This window comes from Mandrillus leucophaeus, unplaced genomic scaffold (genome assembly GCF_000951045.1).
Source record: "Mandrillus leucophaeus isolate KB7577 unplaced genomic scaffold, Mleu.le_1.0 Scaffold77, whole genome shotgun sequence".
Classification (NCBI taxonomy): domain Eukaryota; kingdom Metazoa; phylum Chordata; class Mammalia; order Primates; family Cercopithecidae; genus Mandrillus; species Mandrillus leucophaeus.
In genome coordinates, this window is record NW_012108363.1 from 3,150,609 (window position 1) to 3,168,714 (window position 18,106).

Genomic DNA, 18,106 nt, shown 5'->3' on the forward strand with positions numbered 1-18,106 from the left:
TCCAGCCTGGGTGACAGAGCAAGACTCCGTCTCAAAAAAAAAAAAAAAAAAGGTAGACCTGTATCTGATTTTTTTTTTCTTTGTAGAGCTGGTGGGGTGAGGGGAGGGGGGATCTCACTTTGTTGCCCAGACGGTCTCACTTTGTTGGCCAGACTGGTCTCGAACTCCTGTCTTCAAGTGATCCCCCACCTCAGCCTCCCAAAGTACCAGCATTCTAGATGTGAGCCATTGTGCCCAGCCCTGTATCAGAAGTTTAGGGTTACTCTGAACGCCCATCAAGGCCTGACCAGAAATGACTCCGTGGAAGTTCTTGGGCTCACCCAGAAAAGTCAAGGAAAACTTAGCCTTTTCTCCCTGACCTCTTCAAAGTTCAGAATTTGTTTCTCTCCCTCAGTTCTTAGATCTTGTAGTCCCTTTTATGTCATTCCCAGGGATTGTTGTCTAACCCCAAAATTTCCTTCCCCTGCCGCCTGCCTGGTGTTGGATGCTGTTACATCTAGATGCCGTTGGGCGCCTATTACAAAGGAAAAGGAGAGTGAGGCTCTTTTTTCCTGGTCACACAGGTGTGCCGGCTGGATGCTCAGGTAAGCAGATCATTATAACCTGCCCAGGTAGTTCTAGGGATCAGAGTGGGCCCTACAGGAGCAGCAACTACATCTTTTCACCTCCGAATCCCCAGTGTCCGGCCTCAAAGGCAATAATAATAAAAAACCATACTATTTATTGGGTAGCCATGTGCCAGGCCACAGTATCATGCACACATGCACACCTGATATCCCATTTGGCCCTGTCACTTGATGAGATAAGCACCATCCCGCTTCTTCCCTGGTCTCTGTATTATGGAGCATGGACACGCCAGGTGGCTCAAAGTTGTGAAGCCAAGACAACACCCCATCCTTCCCTCAGAGCAGAAACAGCAGGGCAGGAACAAAGGCTCAGCCTCCCTAGGACTTTTTTTTTTTTTTTTTTTGGTAGCACCTGACAGAGCCATAACTCAAACTAACTTAAGTGAAAATGGGAGTTTATGAGAAGCTACCGGAGTCTCTACCTGAAATGCATGCAGGACTCAGGGTGGCAGATCAGGACTGGCTTTTGTTAGTTCAACTGCAGTTAGTAGCAATTACAATTTTAAACAAGGTCTTAAAATTTGTATTGTCACATTCAATATCCATTATCTTGTTTGATTTTTGGAATGGCAAGAAATAATAAAATAATAGAAGCTAATGCTTTTATACCTCTTGCCATATGCCAGGTCTTATTCTAGAAACATTAAATTCTCGTAACAACTGTCTAAGGTAGGTTCTATTATAATCGTGTTCATGTTGGAGAGGAGGAGACTGAAGGGGAGAGATTAAATAACGTGTGAAGGTACTACAGCTAGTTCATGGCATCTGAACCCATACAGCTATGCTGGAGCTGTTGTAGAAGCCAGCATGCGGCTATTGAAGACTTGAAATGCTCCAGTCTGATTTGAGATCCGCTGCAAGTGTGAAATACATCACTAGGCTTCAAAGACTTAGTACTAAGAATGTACAATGTCTCATTAATAATTTTTATGGTGATGACATGTTGAAATGATGATATTTGGGAAACAATGGGCTAAATAGCATTGAAATTAATTTCACCTGCTTCTTTTTTACTTTGTTAATGTGACTACAAGACAAACTGACACGTGTGACTTGCATCGTTTTCCTATTGGGCCGAGCTGTTCACACCCACTCCCCCACTGCTGTGGTCAGGCACATGGAGACGGGCCCTGGGGATGCGATACGGGGATGTGAACACCCTCAGCCGCCTTCTCTCGCCCTCACATCTCTCACAGCTGCTGCATTCTTCTCTCCCACGGCAGTCCTTGGTCTCCACGCGGCAGAAAACAGCTGTAGACAATGCCAAAGCTTGATGGCTTTGTCTTCGGCCACTCCAGAGCCAGACTCTTTCCCTCATTGTGCAGAGGAGGCAGCTGAGGCTCAGAGGTGCAGCAGGCCAGGGCCCCGGGGGTGGGCTCCACTGCCCACCACGTTATGCACCACGTTTGTCGTTTTGTAAAGGCTGGGAGTGTATATATTAGAAGGTATAAGTCTTCAGCTTTAACACACGGGCTGATTTCCTGTGTGCTTTCAAGAATTCTTGCTGAGACAAACCCCTGGCTTCCGAGGCCTTGTTAGATCATGATGTGTCCTTGGATCTCATTTTCTAGGCTGAGCCAGAAATGATGAGAGAGAAAGAGAGAAAATAGCAGATGAAATATTTTCTGAGGCATCCTGGCAAGTGGGCCCCACGACTTTTGAAGCCTCTGTATTTAGACTGTGGATTCTGGACAGTTTCCAAATGGACACTGATCTTGAGATCTGGAGAGAGGGGACATTTCGTGAGCACTGTGTGAGGAGCGGCAGCCAGCCGCTTTTTCCCTCCAAGGATCTCTTTAGCTTTTTAGAGAAGCTGGAGAGGACTGTTTCCAATTTACTTCCTGGAATTCGGGGAGGGCGTGGAATGTTTTTTATTATAGTATTCTATTCTCCCATCAAAGCGGATTTTCAGCAAGCTTCATCCGCAAGCAAGCCTTGTCCCTTTTCACACCAAACACCGGGAGAATTGCCCTGCTGGGCGAGATTTGGGTGTCCTCCTCCACCCAGGATGAGGTCTCCCCTGAAACACTCCAGGGGCTCCCAGTGGGAGTTCAGGACTATGATCCCTTAGTTCAGTTGCAACTAGTGACAATTACAATTTTAAATATGGCTCTAACTTTTGTATCATGTTTTGTTTTCAAATCCACTATCTTTTTTGATTCTCTGAATAACCCTGTAAGGCAGACTGGGCAAATGTTAATATGCCCATTTTACAGGTGAGGAAATGAAGGCCCAGATAAGATGAAATGACTTTTTCACAGTCACACGATTAGTAAGTTACAAAACTAGGACTGGGACCCCGGTCTTCAGAATCCAAGCCCAGTCATTGCACTGAGTTTTCCTCAGTGACCAAGTGAGGCTTTGTCATCCACACTTTTATTGAGACCCTTGTGATCCCCTTGCTTTATAAATTGTAATAATACCGGTGGGCTGGGGAGGTCCTCAAACGCCAGTGGGACCTCAACCCCAGCCAGTGTCCAGGCTTTTGACACCATCTCAAGAAGGAATTCAAGGATGAGTTAGAAAATTGTGAAATTATGGTGACTTATTGCAAGGGGGAAAAGTACACACTCAGGAAAGGGGGCTGTGGGCGTTCTCAAGAGGGAGTTGGGCAGAGGGGTTTGGGGTTTCTATCTTTACGGGTTTCTTTAACCAACAGGTGGAATATTCATGAAAATTCCTGGAAAAAGGTGGAGATTTCCCAGAACTGTGGTGCCACCCATTTCTACACCAAATATGGGTATTCTTGGAGCTGTCGTGGCACTGGTGGGTGTGTGATTGAGTACATGAACAAACGTATAAAGAGGTCCTGGGTGAAATCTCGATCAAATTCATCACCATGTTGGGTCCAGTGGGTCTTAGCCAGCTTGGTCCACACCCTGTTTTTCAGGGTCTTATCGGCCTATACAGCCTCTAGTCATGTCAAACTGCTGCCTGGAATTTTTATCCTGTGACCACCCTGGATTATTCCTGTCTCTGTAAGAGTGGCCAGTTCATTCAAGGTTGTTCAACAGCTGTGTGTTGAGTATTTACTCTATGCAGGTGCTGCACTAGGCTCCGGCAGCCCAACTGAGAACAACATGCAGGGCCCATATTTTCCCGGACCTTCCATTCCAGGGAAAGAGCCAGACAGTTAACAAGTCAAGAAACAAACAAATGCATAATCACAAATTGGGCCAGATGCCTTGAAAGAACAGGATGGGATAAGAGCATATGCAGGGTGGGTGGAATGCTTTGGATCACATGATCAGGGCAGGCCCCTCTGAGGAGATGACATGAGACCTGAGACTTGAAGGATGAGGCTGGCAGCTACCTGAGGGCTTCCCGGAGGAGGTGAAGGATTGGGGGCATTTTAGGCAAGTTTTTTCCAACCATGGAGCTTTTACAGTGTCAAACACTGGACTAGATAGAATCTTCGAACGCGTTCCTTCACTCATTTCTCACACAAACTCCCTGAGGTAGGTATACTATCATTTTCATTGCATAGTTGAGGGAACCAAGTGCTGGGTGTTCCCTGGCTCTTAACCACGGAGTTAAATGCCACTCCTACCTGTCAGTGTGTCAAAACCTGATAACCAACAGGTCAGATTTATTTGAGCGTAATTTACATCTTCCAATCTGCAAGGGGAGATTGGTCAGCACCCAGGCCTAGCAGACTTGCTCAAGACAAGTATTCCTGGAACTTCTACTGGCAGACACATTCAGGAAGGATCAGTGAGAGGCGCACGTCCCCACTTCTGGCCCTTCTCACATCACAGTCTGGTCACAGAGCCCTTGGGAATAAACCAGGGGGCCACGTCCTGTGGCCAGAAGGAAGACTTTCCTGACAGTAGACTCAGGCTGTGGCACTTCAGCTCCTAGTGCTTTTCTAGAACATGTGTACTGATGAATCATTAGCTACTTAACAGAGAGATGAGAAGCCGGATTTAAGAACTCATCCATGTTCAGCCAGGCTCGGTGGCTCACGCCTGTAATCCCAGTACTTTGAGGTGAGGCAGGCAGATCATGAAGTCAGGAGTTCGAGACCAGCCTGGCCAGCATAGTGAAACCCAGTCTCTACTAAAAATACGAAAAATTAGCCGGGCATGGTGGCATGCGCCTGTAGTCCCAGCTACTCGGGGCAGAAGAATTGCTTGAACCCGGCAGGCGGAAGTTGTAGTGAGCCGAGATTGTGCCACTGCACTCCAGCCTGGCAACAGAGCGAGACTCCATCTCAAAAAAATAAGAAATAAATAAAAAGAAAAAGAACTCGTCCGAGTTTAGCAACCCATGATTCTATTTCTGGGGTTTAACCAACTAATATTTTTTATCCCTTTAGCAGGAAGGCTCTAATGAAGGCGTCCCTATTCAACTAACACCTTCCCACCCCCAGAAAGGACAATTTAGGAACTGAGATTGTTTTTTTAAAGGTGAGAAAGGACTAATACTTACCTCTCTTCTGGTTAATCGGACAGCTCTCTGTGGAGCACCTGCTATATGTGAGGCATTCTGCAAGGCTGGCCCCACCCTACGGGCCAGAGAGGGAAAGACCTAGCCCCTGTACTGTAAGGGGTCAAAAGCAAGGAGAGATTGGATCTGATTTGGGTTAGAAAAGCAGAGGAAAAAAAACTGATTTGTATCAAGGGGTGTCAGTGCTCTCTCTTCTGGATTTCAGCCACTGCCTGGTTTTCTCTTCATTGTGGATTTTCTTGAAGGCAGAGTCCGCGTCTCCAACACTTACTAATTAAGCAAATATTTCTTGAACATCCACTGTGTGTGAGGAAGTTTGAAGCCAGGGGGCCAGCTGGGGTCCCTGTACTCATGGAGCTTACATTTTAGTGGAGACACATGGGGGAGGCAACCAAGTAAAGTGAATATGGGTGAGTGGAAAGAGCTGGGAAAAGGGAGCTTGCAGAAAGGGGGCGCTGGCTGAGAGGTCACGTCAGGGAATGCCTGGAGGAAGTGACATTTAAACTGAAATACAGCAGATAAAGAGCCAGCAAAGCAAGAGGGTGGAGCCATGAGGTTACTGGCAGAGTGGCTGGCGCCTTGGGGCTGAATGGAGCTTGGCCTGGAAAAGGTAGTGGGGGTGGGAGGGGGGTGCTGGGCCAGAGGAGCCGAGGGAGCCAGGGAGGAGCTGAAGTTGGGGCGGAGGCTGGAGCCAGCTCAGTTGGGGCCTCGTAAGCCGTGGCTGGGGTTCTGATGTTTGCTATTTAAGCCAGCACCTACTGGAGGGTCTTGGGGAGTGACACCCTGATCTTTTGGCTCAGGCCTTGGAAACACCCCCCATTAACAAACCAAAGGGGCTTATAGTGGGGACCCAGGGTCCGGGAGGCTGTCCCCTCCACACCTCTCATCACCTTGTCTAATCCAAGTGTGGGCCTCTCAAAGGACAGGAGGTCTTGCTCAAACACTGATTTACTCCAGCACCCCGAGAGAGAAAAAAAGCATCACTTGTACATTTTCAAAGTCATGTAGTGTGTGTGTAAAAATTGTAAAATAAAATACAGGGCATCAGAGAGATTTCTCTATGGCTGTGTGTGGTTTTGGCATATGCTTCAAGGTCTTTTCTGTAATGTGGGATATTTAGGAGGAAAAATATAAGAAATGCTGAAATAATGGAAAGCATTTGGGTACTAGGGTCAGCCAAACCCAAGTTCAAATATAACTTCTGCCACCAGCTAGTTGTGTAAACGTAAGTAAATTAGCCTCTCTGAGTTTCAGTGTCTTCTATAAAATGGGGGGGAAATAGCGGGGGCAGGAAGCAAGGGGCATGGATTAAGCACAGTCTTCAGAGGCATACGACATGGGTTTGAACGCCATCTCCATTAATCCCTGATGGTGTGACTCTGAGTAGATAACTTCACTTCTTGGAGTATCTGTTTTTTCCTCTGAAAAAAAAAAAATGGGACAATAAGGGCTCAAGTAAGCTTCATAGGACTTAGGTAAGCTTCATATAAAACAATGCAGCAGGCTGGATGCGGTGGCTCACGCCTGTGATCTCAGCACTTTCGGAGGCCGAGACGGGTGGATCACTGGAGTCCAGGAGTTCAAGACCAGCAGGTGACATGACAAGACCCCATTTCTAAAAAAAATACAAAAATTAGCTGGGCATGGTGGCATGCTCCTATAGTCCCAGCTACCCGGGAGGCTGAGGAGGAAGGAACACTTGAGCCCGAGAGGTGGAGGTTGCAGTGAGCTGAGATCATGCCACTGCACTCCAGCCTGGGCGACAAAGTGAGGGAAAAGAAAAAAATGTAGATACAGGGCTTCACACAGTGCCTGGAACATTGTAGGTGTGTAATAAGGTGGGTTTGCTTCTGCCTTGGTTTCCCCATCTGTAACTGAGGAGGTTGGATTAGATGGTTCCCTGAGGCCCTTCCCAAGTTCGTGATTCTAAATGTATTTAAAAGGTGCAAGCTGACAGTGGTGGCACACTCCTGTAGGTCCAACTACTTGGGACAGAAGGCTGAGGCAGGAGGATCACTTGAGCCCAGGAGTTCAAGGCTGCAGTGAGCTCTTGCATCATGCACTCCAGCCTGGGCAACAGAGCAAGACCCCCATCCCTAAAGAGAAAAGCAAAATAAAGAAAGGCCCTGGAAGAGTTAATCTGCCTGGATTCCTTGGGGCCTTAGTGCCCCTCTAAGCACCCTGCCCCCAGGCTTTCTCGACACCATTGTGTAGAGAATGGGGTGAGGGTGGGGCAGGGCACAAGCTGGGAGCAGGGCTATTTGGAGCCTTGTTTTTCTTGGAGGTGCTGTGGAGGCAAGGAGACTCTCCTCTCCCTCCCTTCCCCTAGGTTTGGAACTAGAATCTAGTCTCCCCGCCTTTATTTCCAAAACATTTCCTGGCTGTAGCTGCCAGCACTCCTCTGGGACTCCAGGAGCCTTCAGGCTCCAGCTCAGAAAACCCTTCCTCTCTGTGTGTCTCAGACACACACCCCTCCGCCCAGGCACTGGGGCCTACCCCGAACCACCTTTTGCAGAGAGGCATTCCCTCTTTGTCCAGAGAAGCGGGTGCAAGGCCATTGTGGGCAAGAGAGCAAATCCACCTTCCCCTTGTGGAGCCTGTGTGGCTGGGCATGGAGGTCAGAAGAGAGAGGGGAGCTGTCAACTGCGACAGATGGTTCCCTTTCTCGCCCTCTCTCTCGTCCGGCTGGCTCTCTTTTCTGCCTGTCTTCAGCTAGCTGTTTGCAGGATTCTCATCTGCCTTGAAGACTTGCTTCCACTTCCTTCCTCCCTCTCTCTCTACTGCAAAATGTTTGTAGACTGCGACTTTCCAAATCATTTCGAACCTGCTTTAAAAATTCAGTTTCTATTCTGGGGGTCCCAGATGTGCTGCAGCTCACAAATAAGGCTAACCAGTTTTCCAAGACCCTCATCATGTAGACAAGGGAAAGAAATGGTGATTCACAGGGCCTGGGGAGTGTCTAGGCCATAGTTTTCCAAAGGCACCTGTCATTTATGTAACGTTTCCACGATGTTTGCCGTATCTGCCTACCACCTCTACTATTATTTATGTAACCTAGGTTGAGCAAGTGTGACATCAGAAATACAATCAAACTGCGTCCTTATTTTTTCCTGCCCCTCCCTACTTATAATTTAGTCAGTGAGGGGAGCTCCTCCTCCCCCTGATTGAAGTCTCCACTCCCTGGCAACCCTTTCATCCGAAGGTGAGATTTCTTCCTGCTCCCCGAGTGAAGGTGTGAAACGGGCAAGGCCATCTGCTCCCCTTGTCAGCTCACCTCTTTCCAAGTTGAAGGGAGGCGAGGTACAAGGACAGGAGGAGGATTTCTAGATGTTTCATGACTGGGGCGGGCCTAGACTGCTCTGCATCTCTGTGCCTGGCAGACATTTAAAGCTATCTTTTCCATGAGGGCCTTTTGCAGGCTCTTTGGGAGTTACAATTTTGGGCCCTGTGATTGTCACACTGCTGGGATGTGGGCAATGAACATTTTCCTTTCTCTGCAAGCCCAGGCCTTCCCCTCAGCATCTGTTTCCAGAGTTAAAGATCCTGGAGGGGGCAGGAGGAGAGGTATAGCCAGCCTGTTTCTGAGGGGAACAGCCAGAGGCAGCCAAAAATCCTGGACAGGCTCTCCAAGAGCCAGGGGCCAAGCAGAGTCTGAAGGGAAAGGAGATTGAAGGCCCAGAAGGAAAAATGAGTTCCAAAGGTCAATGCCTGAGCAATGCGCCTGCCGTGCAACCAGGACCACAGCTGCTGAGGATCCCCCTAATACTCAAACGTCTGATTGGATAGCCACAGGCTGAGTGAGGACTATGAAGCCCACAGTGCTTTGTATCTGGAAAGAGAACAGATTGAAGTCTGAAAGGCTCAGCATTGGAGCTAGAAGGGACCCTAGAGACCATCTACTCTAGTGGTTCCCAAAACAAGGTTTCTGAACCTCCATCAGCAGCAATACTTGGAAACTTATTAGAAATGCAAACGATCCAGCTTCACCCCAGATCTAATGAATCAGAAACTTTAGGGATAAGGCCCAACAACCTGTGTGTTAACAAGCCCTCGAGGTGAGTGTGATGCGCACTGAAGTTTAGGAACCACTGCTCTAGTCCAGCCCCTGTTGTTCAGGTGAGGAAACTGAGGCCCAGAGAGGGAAAAGGGTTTGCTTAAGGTCACAAAGCAAGTTACCATTTCATAGTTTATCTCCATGGCAGGAAGCTATGCCTGGGATGTTCCCCCTTCTGGTTTCATTCTTGAGAGAGAGGCTGTTAATTACAAAGCAACGGAACTGATTTCTTGAGAGATCTTGGGCAAGTTGCTTATTTCTGCTCTGGGTCTCAGTTTCTGCGAACGCATAGTGAGGGCAGGGAGTAAATACCTCTGGGTGTATAGCACACTGATCTCCGGTGGGATCGTGCTATTGCTGCCATCAGCCTTAAGGACACGGTCTAGCCTGGGACGGGAGGGCACAGGCTCTGGATCTGGATGGCCTGGTTCAAACCTTAGCCCTGCCATCTACTCATCGCGTGATGTAGACCAGGAGCGTCCAGTCTGTTGGCTTCCCTGTGCCACATCGGAAGAAGAATTGTCTTCGGCCACACATAAAATACACTAACATTAACTTTAATGTTATGAACTTTAAAAAAAGTTTATACCATTAAACTTTAAAAAATCGCAAAAAATTTTAAAGTGATGAACTTTAAAAAATCGCAAAAAATATCTCATGATGTTTTAAGAAAGTTTACAAAACTTGTGTTGGGCTGCATTCAAAGCCATCCTGGGGTGCATGCGGCCCACAGGCCCCGGGTTGGAAAAGTGTGATGTAGACACATTGCTCAACTTCTCTGAGCCTCCGCTTCCTCTCCTATATCTATCCTATAAGGGTATTGTGAAGATCAAGTAATGAATGGAAAGCTCTTAGCACATGCCTGGCGCACAGGAAGCACCTGGGGGAGGAGCTGCTACTGGCCTGCCAAGGTCACTCAGGTGATGGTTGACCTCCACTCAGTAACTGAATCCTCAGCCCTCCTCATGCGCAACCCTGAGTCTCCCGTGAGAAGCAGACTACTTGCAAAGTCACCTACAATTCAAACATTTCTACCCTTGTAGAACTGTAACTTTCTATTCATGCCATAGATTTGGATGAAACCATGGATCATTTCTCTCCATTCACAGCTCCTCCCAGTCACCAGTCTCTGGGTCATAAGGTCTGCATCCATTTCAGCCACTCTGGGGGATGATGGTCTGATGATGAGTGCCTCACCCCCGAGACCCCTTCAAAGTGTATTCTGGGTAATGACTCCACTCACCCAAATACTTCCTCAAGATATGACGACTCTGTCCACATCACATCTACTTGAATGTGATGCAGGAAAGAGCAAGAGACAGAAATCCAGTTGAGTGTATCCCAGCTGCCTCCTCCTGTGCATCCCCTCTGACCAGACCCAGGCCAGCTTGGTGGCCACACTCACCTGTCACAGCTCTCTTGCCTCCCACAGGTGACCACCATGATCCCCTGGGTGCTCTTGGCCTGTGCCCTCCCCTGCGCTGCTGACCCACTGCTTGGCGCCTTTGCTCGCAGGGACTTCCGGAAAGGCTCCCCTCAACTGGTCTGCAGCCTGCCTGGCCCCCAGGGCCCACCCGGCCCCCCAGGAGCCCCAGGGCCCTCAGGAATGATGGGACGAATGGGCTTTCCTGGCAAAGACGGCCAAGATGGACAGGACGGCGACAGAGGGGACAGTGGAGAGGAAGGTAAGAGGCCTACACCTGCCCCTCTCGTTCCCACCGGGCTGACAGCATCCGGCATGCGAGGGACGTCATGAAGTTGATAAAACTAGTATTAATCCTCTTCATTATAAATCAGATTACTATTTACTTATAAACAGAGCTATATATATATATATATTCCCCCCCACCTTGAGACAGAGGCTTGCTCTGTTGCCCAGGCTGGAGTGCAGTGGTGTGATCTCAGCTCACTGCAACCTCTGCCTCCTGGGATCAAGCAATTCTCCTGCCTCAGCCTCCTGAGTAGCTGGGGCTACAGACGCATGTCACCATACCTGGCTAATTTTTGAGTTTTTTTAGTAGAGATAGGGTTTCACCATGTTGGCCAGGCTGGTCTCAAACTCTTGATCTCAAGTGATCCATCTACCTCGCCCTTCCAAAGTGCTGGGATTACAGGCATGGGCCACTGTGCCCAGCCTCAGAGCAGTTTATTCTGACAGGAACATGGGTATTGAATTTTGTGTTCCTGCCCCTGGTGCACCTTTGGGTTGCTAAGTGACTTTGGAAAAGTCTCCCAAAATATTACTCAGAACTCTTGATGATTGAAAGTGACAGAAACCCAACTTACAGTCCCAAATGGAATGTATTAGCTCATAAAACTGAGACATCAGGCTAGGCGCAGTGGCTCACACCTGTAATCTCAGCACTTTGGGAGGCTGAGGTGGGCGGATCACTTGAGGCCAGGAGTTCAAGACCAGCCCAGCCAACATGGCAAAACCCCATCTCTACTAAAAATACAAAAAATTAGCCAGGCCTAGTGGCGCATGCCTATAATCCCAGCTACTCTGGAGGCTGAGGTAGGAGAATTGCTTGAACCCGGGAGGCCGAGGTTAGTGTGAGTTGAGATTGTGCCACTGCACTTCAGCCTGGGCAACAGAGCAGGATCCTGTCTCCAAAAAAAACAAAACAAAACAAAAACAAAACACAAAACAAAACAAAACTGAGACATCCAAGAGCCGAGCTCCAGGAATAGCTGAGTCCAGGAGCTCAAATATCATTGTCAGGGCTCTGCTTCTCTCTGTGTTTGTTGCATCCTCACAAAGGCTGGAAGTTCTGAAATAGCAACTGCTGGGCTCAGGCCCACATCTTCCTGGCTTCATCCACAGAGCAAATCTCAGAACAGCCAATTCTCCTTGTGTATCCTGGACCAATTCCCTTGACCAAGGAGGAGAGGTGCCGCCGTTTGCAGGGCAGGCTCATGGGGCCACCCCTGCGTGCGTGTGTGTGTATGTGTGTGTGTGTGTGTGTGTGTGTGAGTCATTGTGACTGACAGCCCTGCTAGGACCATATGAAATGAAATGGTGAACGGCACCTCCCCAAAGGAAGGGATGCCAGGCAGACGGCAAGCAGAATGGATATACTCTACAGACCTTTCCGTTGTGACATTCCTTATATCTCCAAACTTTCACCCCAGCAACCAAGCACTTTTCAGTGTCAGCAGCATCCCTAAGCCTACATTTTAAGCAGTAGAGAAATATAATAATTTTTATTTGTATGGCATTTTCATATTGACAAAGCACTTTTGAGCATGTTGCCCATCTGACCATCCATATCCTGTGCCGGAGGGATTCTTATTTTCGCCATGTTGCAGATGAGGATACTGAGAGTCAGAGTGATTCAGCTGAGAGCAAAATATCATCCCTGCAAGAACATGAACTTTGGAAACAAACCTGGACACTGATTTTGGCAAACTATTTAACCTCTCTCCAAACCATGGCTTCCTCATCTCTAAAATATGGATAATAAATAGCACCTGTCTCACAGGGTTGTGGTAAAGATGAAATAAAACAGTGTATGAAGCACCTGTCTCAGCGTAGACACACAATAAATGTTAGGCACCCTGTAATGGACTTACTGAGCTCACATAACACACAGATAGTTGACTGCAAATCCAGGTCTTTTCCTGCCACACCAAACTAATTCCTTCAAAAGTACCTCCTCCCCAGGAGATTAGTATAAAAGTAACCATCATAGCTTTGACTGGTGGTATGTGGGGGAGGAGGGGAGGGTCTTCCATCGTGCTGGGCACTGGTGTCATGATATCCAATTTCCTGACCATAGCGGCAGACTCAGGTCTGGACATGAGCTCCAAGCAGGCCAGCTAGAGATTTCCCTGAGGTTTGCCTATGGATCCTGAGGGACAGAGTCTCTGCTGTTGACTTTTTCCCCAAATAGATAAAGCTTACCAGGAAGTTCTACCGTGTACTGGGGCTGCCTTTGGCCATCTCTTCTGCTATGTGTTGAGTCTCTGCAGAGAAGGAAGCCACCACACCAAGGAAGGCGGTGCTGGGAACTCAGCACATGTAACCCAGACGAAGCTTGTCACCCTGGGGCCAATTCAGGATAACATCCAACCGCCCCCCATCACCACACACACAAATTCACCCCCAGAAAAGTCTTTCAAGAGTAAAGTCAGCTTTTCCTGAAGTCTCTCAAAAAAGGTAATGAAGCGGAGGCCGGGCGCGGTGGCTCAAGCCTGTAATCCCAGCACTTTGGGAGGCCAAGACGGGCGGATCACGAGGTCAGGAGATCGAGACCATCCTGGCTAACACGGTGAAACCCCGTCTCTACTAAAAAGAATACAAAAAACGAGCCGGGCGAGGTGGCGGGCACCTGTAGTCCCAGCTACTCGGGAGGCTGAGGCAGGAGAATGGTGGGAACCCGGGAGGCGGAGCTTGCAGTGAGCCCAGATCGCGCCACTGAACTCCAGCCTGGGCGACAGAGCAAGACTCCGTCTCAAAAAAAAAAAAAAAAATTGAAGAGGAAAGCACATTACATAGTTCATGGTAGGACTTCCCGGTAAGCTTTCTTACCTATTTGTCTCCCACCAAAAACCCCAAGTCAAAATGACTTGGGGGCTGCATGGTGGCTCATGCCTGTGATTTCAGCACTTTGGGAGGCCGAGGCAGGAGTACTGGGAGGCCAGGAGTTTGAGACCAGCCTGGGCAACATAGGGAGGCACCATCTCTACAGAAAATTTTAAAATTAACCAAGCGTGGTGGTGTGTGCCTGAAATCCCAGCTACTCAGGAGGCTGAGGCAGGAGGATGACTCAAGCCCAAGAGTTTGAGGTTACAGTGAGCTATGATCGCACCACTGCACTCCAGCCTGGGTAACAATGTAATACTCTATCTCTAAAAAAAAAAAAAAAAAAAAAAATTCTGTCTCTACTCCTCTTCTCTTGGCCCCTTTTCCCACCTTTTGTTTATTTTCATTTTTTCAAGAGTTTTGTGACTTTTCTTAGTTTTATTTTTTCCCATTCTGTTTATTTTTAATTATATGAGTAATATACAAATACAGTCTCACTGTAATATATTCAAACAATACACATAAAGCAAAAGTCCTCCTTACTTACTACCCCTTCTCATCCTCCCCTCACCCTCCAGAGGTAACCACTATTAATTGGTTAGGTGTGTATGTTTCCTGGCCTTTCTCTGTGTATTTACATATGTGTTTAATAATACTGGGCATTGTCAGGCATTTAACATAAGCACTCTGTTGCTGAAAATCAAGTGTTCAGTAACAAAATGCAATTTGGAAACCTATTTCCGAATTACGTAAAATAGGAAAAATTCAGATGCATTACAGATTAACTCAGAACTCTAAAACACAGTGAAATGCCTACATACAGACGTATAAGAAACAAAGTAACTTGTTAGGATGGAAAATGCCTGAAACATTACTTCCTTGACCACCCAATTCGTATAGGTGACATAACCTTGTGTCAGTGAACTCAAGTCATTATCCACATAGGTTTTGTTTAAAATGTTGAGTTGAAGGGACATAAACTAAATTGATTTTATACAATCAGTAGCCAAAAATGTTGTATTGAGAGAAATGTGCATTTTATGAAATATGAGTATGAAACATCAAAAAGCGTTCTAAAGGAAAACACAATTGGGGGAATTGTTCTGCAAGGAATGCCAGCTAGTATTTAGGGAATGTTTGCTATAGGCCAGGCACTCTTCTATGCGTTTAAATGGGTGTAGAAATATTTAGCATTGTGGATTCCTTTTGCTTTCCTAATTTTTATTTTTTAGAGACAAGGTCTCACTCTGTTGCCCAGGCTGGAATGCAGTGACACAATCAGAGCTCACTGTAACCTGGAACTTGTGGGCTCAAGGGATCCTCTCACCTCAGCCTCCCAGGTAGATAAGGCTACAGGTGCACGCCACCATGCCTGACTAATTTTTATATTTTTTGTAGGGATAGTGTCTGGCTACATTGCCCAGGCTGGTCTCAAACTCCTGGCCTCAAGCGATCCTCCAGTCCCAGCTTCCCAAAGTGCTGGGATTACAGACATGAGCCACCATGCCCAGCCTGGCTTCCTTTTAACATAAAGGCTCTGGCCACCTGCTCTTTCCTCTTAGTATATGTTAGAGAAGGTTTCATAGAGCACACGTAACTCTACTTTTCTTTTTTTTTTAACTCCTGCATAGAAATCCACAGTATGAATGGACCATAATTTTTTTTATCATTTTCCTTTGGATGGGCATTTAGTTGTTCCTATTTTTTGCTATTGTAAGCAATGCCGCAGTAAAATCCTTGTACACGTGGGCACGGCTTGTATGCACTAGGCAGGGATTTTACTAAGATCAATGTGTTGAAATCAAGGGGCTTTTTCTAGTTCTCTTCTCAACCTATTACCAGCACAGCCCGTGGAAGGACTGATCTGGCAGACAGACCAGACCCTTCCTTAGAAGGCAGGAAAAGGAAAGGGTGTGAACTTTTTGCCCTGATCCACAGTGATTTTTGAAGGTAAGTATCATCATTTCCATTTTCCAGATAGCTAGCGTTAGGATTTACGCCCACTTCTATGTGTCTCCAAAGCCTTCTTGTTCTTTCCATTACCCAAGCACTCCTTCTCCAAGGTTGGAAAACCAAGGGGCACCCCTCTGCCTAGGTCTGTGAGGACCGTCCATAACATCAGCTGCTCTGTCTTCCAGGTCCACCTGGCCGGACAGGTAACCGGGGAAAGCCAGGACCAAAGGGCAAAGCCGGGGCCATTGGGCGGGCTGGCCCCCGTGGCCCCAAGGGGGTCAACGGCACCCCCGGGAAGCATGGCACGCCAGGCAAGAAGGGACCTAAGGGCAAGAAGGGGGAGCCGGGCCTCCCAGGCCCCTGCAGCTGCGGCAGTGGCCATACCAAGTCAGCTTTCTCGGTGGCAGTGACCAAGAGCTACCCACGGGAGCGGCTGCCCATCAAGTTTGACAAGATTCTGATGAACGAGGGTGGTCACTACAATGCTTCCAGCGGCAAGTTCGTCTGCGGCGTGCCTGGGATCTACTACTTCACCTATGACATCACGCTGGCCAACAAGCACCTCGCCATTGGCCTGGTGCACAACGGCCAGTACCGCATCCGGACCTTTGATGCCAACACCGGCAACCACGATGTGGCCTCGGGCTCCACCATCCTGGCTCTCAAGCAGGGTGACGAAGTCTGGCTGCAGATCTTCTACTCAGAGCAGAATGGGCTCTTCTACGACCCTTACTGGACAGACAGCCTCTTTACGGGCTTCCTAATCTACGCCGACCAGGATGACCCCAACGAGGTATAGACATGCCAGTGTGGTCCGCCAGGCAGGGAGCAAGCTTCTGGACTTGGGCTTACAGAGCAAGACCCCTCAACTGTAGGCTGGGGGTGGGGGGTCCAGTGAGCAGTTCTAGCCTCAGGCTGACCTCCTCTGCCTCTTTTTTTCCCCATCATTAAATCCAAGCCTTTTTATTCATCCGACCATCTATTTATTCACTTCTTTTTAAAGTATCTACTATGTAACAGGCACTATGCTATTCTCTGAAAGGCGCAGCAGTGGACAAGACAGAGCATCTGTCCTCATGTGGCTTACATTCTAGCAGATGATACAATTTACAAATAACCAAGCAAATAACATAATATTATGCCAGGATAGAAATGAACATGCCATGGTTGACAGTAATAGGAATAACAGGAGACAGGGAAGAGGTGGAAATTTGTTTCTTTTTGTTTGTTTGCCTTTTTAGGTTTACTTACATACAGTGACTCTCCAAATTTTAAGTTGACAGCTCAGTGAATACTTTTTACTTATGTGCACACCCTGAAACCTCCATGTAGATCGAAGAACAAGCTATTTCCAGCCTCTCACCTCCCTTCCCCAAAGGCTCTCTTAAGACCCCTCTAAGTCAGTACCTGGAAAAGTTCCATTTTTGAGCTGAGTTCCAAAGAAGGAAATAGAGCAATGCAAAGGCCTCGGAAAAGAGGTCTCCCAGCAAAAGACTCTGCAAGTGCAAAGACTTTGACAGAAAAGAGGGAGGGGCCAACGTCAGAACTGAGAAGCGAGGCATGAGGCATGAGGCTGGAAGATAATACAGAACCTCCCAGGCCATGGCAAAGCTCGTTCCACTCACAAAGGCTTATCAGAATGCAAAGTGAGCATGACACTGATAAGCGGATCATCTTGAATCTGCTCAATGCATGAGTCAAGTCAGCCACAGACTTGAGCACTTTGTTATTAGTTAGTCTTTTGCAGGTCCGCTTCTCAATGAATGAGATACACCAGGGTATGCACGTACACCTGAGAACCGCTGCTCTAAGATGGCAGGAATGGATCCCACGAAAATGAATCTCACCCTAAGCCCAGGTGTTTCCAGTATGCAGGGGTCTGAGGGCTTAAGAAGCCGCAGTGAAAGTGCCAGGTGCTGGCCGGATGTGGTGGCTCAACGCCTGTAATCCCAGGACTTTGGGAGGCTGAGGCAGATGGATCACTTGAGGTCTTGAGGTCAAGAGTTCAAGACCAGCTTGGCCAACATGGCGAAATGTTATCTCAAAAAATACAAAAATTAGACAGGCATGGTGGTGGGCACCTGTAATCCCAGATACTGGGGAGGCTGAGGCGGAAGAATTGCTTGAACCTGGGAGGTGGAGGTTGCAGTTAGCTGAGATCGTGCCACTGCACTGCAGCCTGGGCAACAGAATAAGACTGTCTCCAAAAAAAAAGGCAGGTACTGAAAGCCCCATGAAACAATTTGCTGGAGAGAATTTTCAGTTGAAGCCACAGCTCCCTAGCAGCTTTCTCTGGCTGCCCGCCTAGAGAGATACTCAGGGACTGCGATGGCTGCACGGGATGGTTCTGGAAGGAGTGGCCATCTCCATAAGTAAAATGGGGTTTATTTAAAATAACTCCATTTTCTCTGGGCCATAAATGGTTTGGGATTGGGGTGGGCCTGAAAAATTCAGGAAAGGCTTTCTGACCCAATCAGATTGACGTGTGGGTTGGGGTCC

At 47.9% G+C, this 18,106-nt stretch overlaps 1 protein-coding gene across 1 annotated transcript in view; it reads left to right on the forward strand.

The window, feature by feature from the left end:
- The window catches only part of C1QTNF2 (C1q and tumor necrosis factor related protein 2), a 23,105-nt gene extending 5,294 nt beyond the window's left edge, over positions 1-17,811 (forward strand). Inside the window, exons 2-3 of the mRNA XM_011966674.1 lie at positions 10,562-10,814; positions 15,793-17,811. Coding sequence (XP_011822064.1) covers positions 10,562-10,814; positions 15,793-16,406 — 867 coding nt within the window. The 3' untranslated portion in view covers positions 16,407-17,811. The remainder of the gene's footprint in view (positions 1-10,561; positions 10,815-15,792) is intronic.
- Positions 17,812-18,106: the final 295 nt, after the last annotated feature.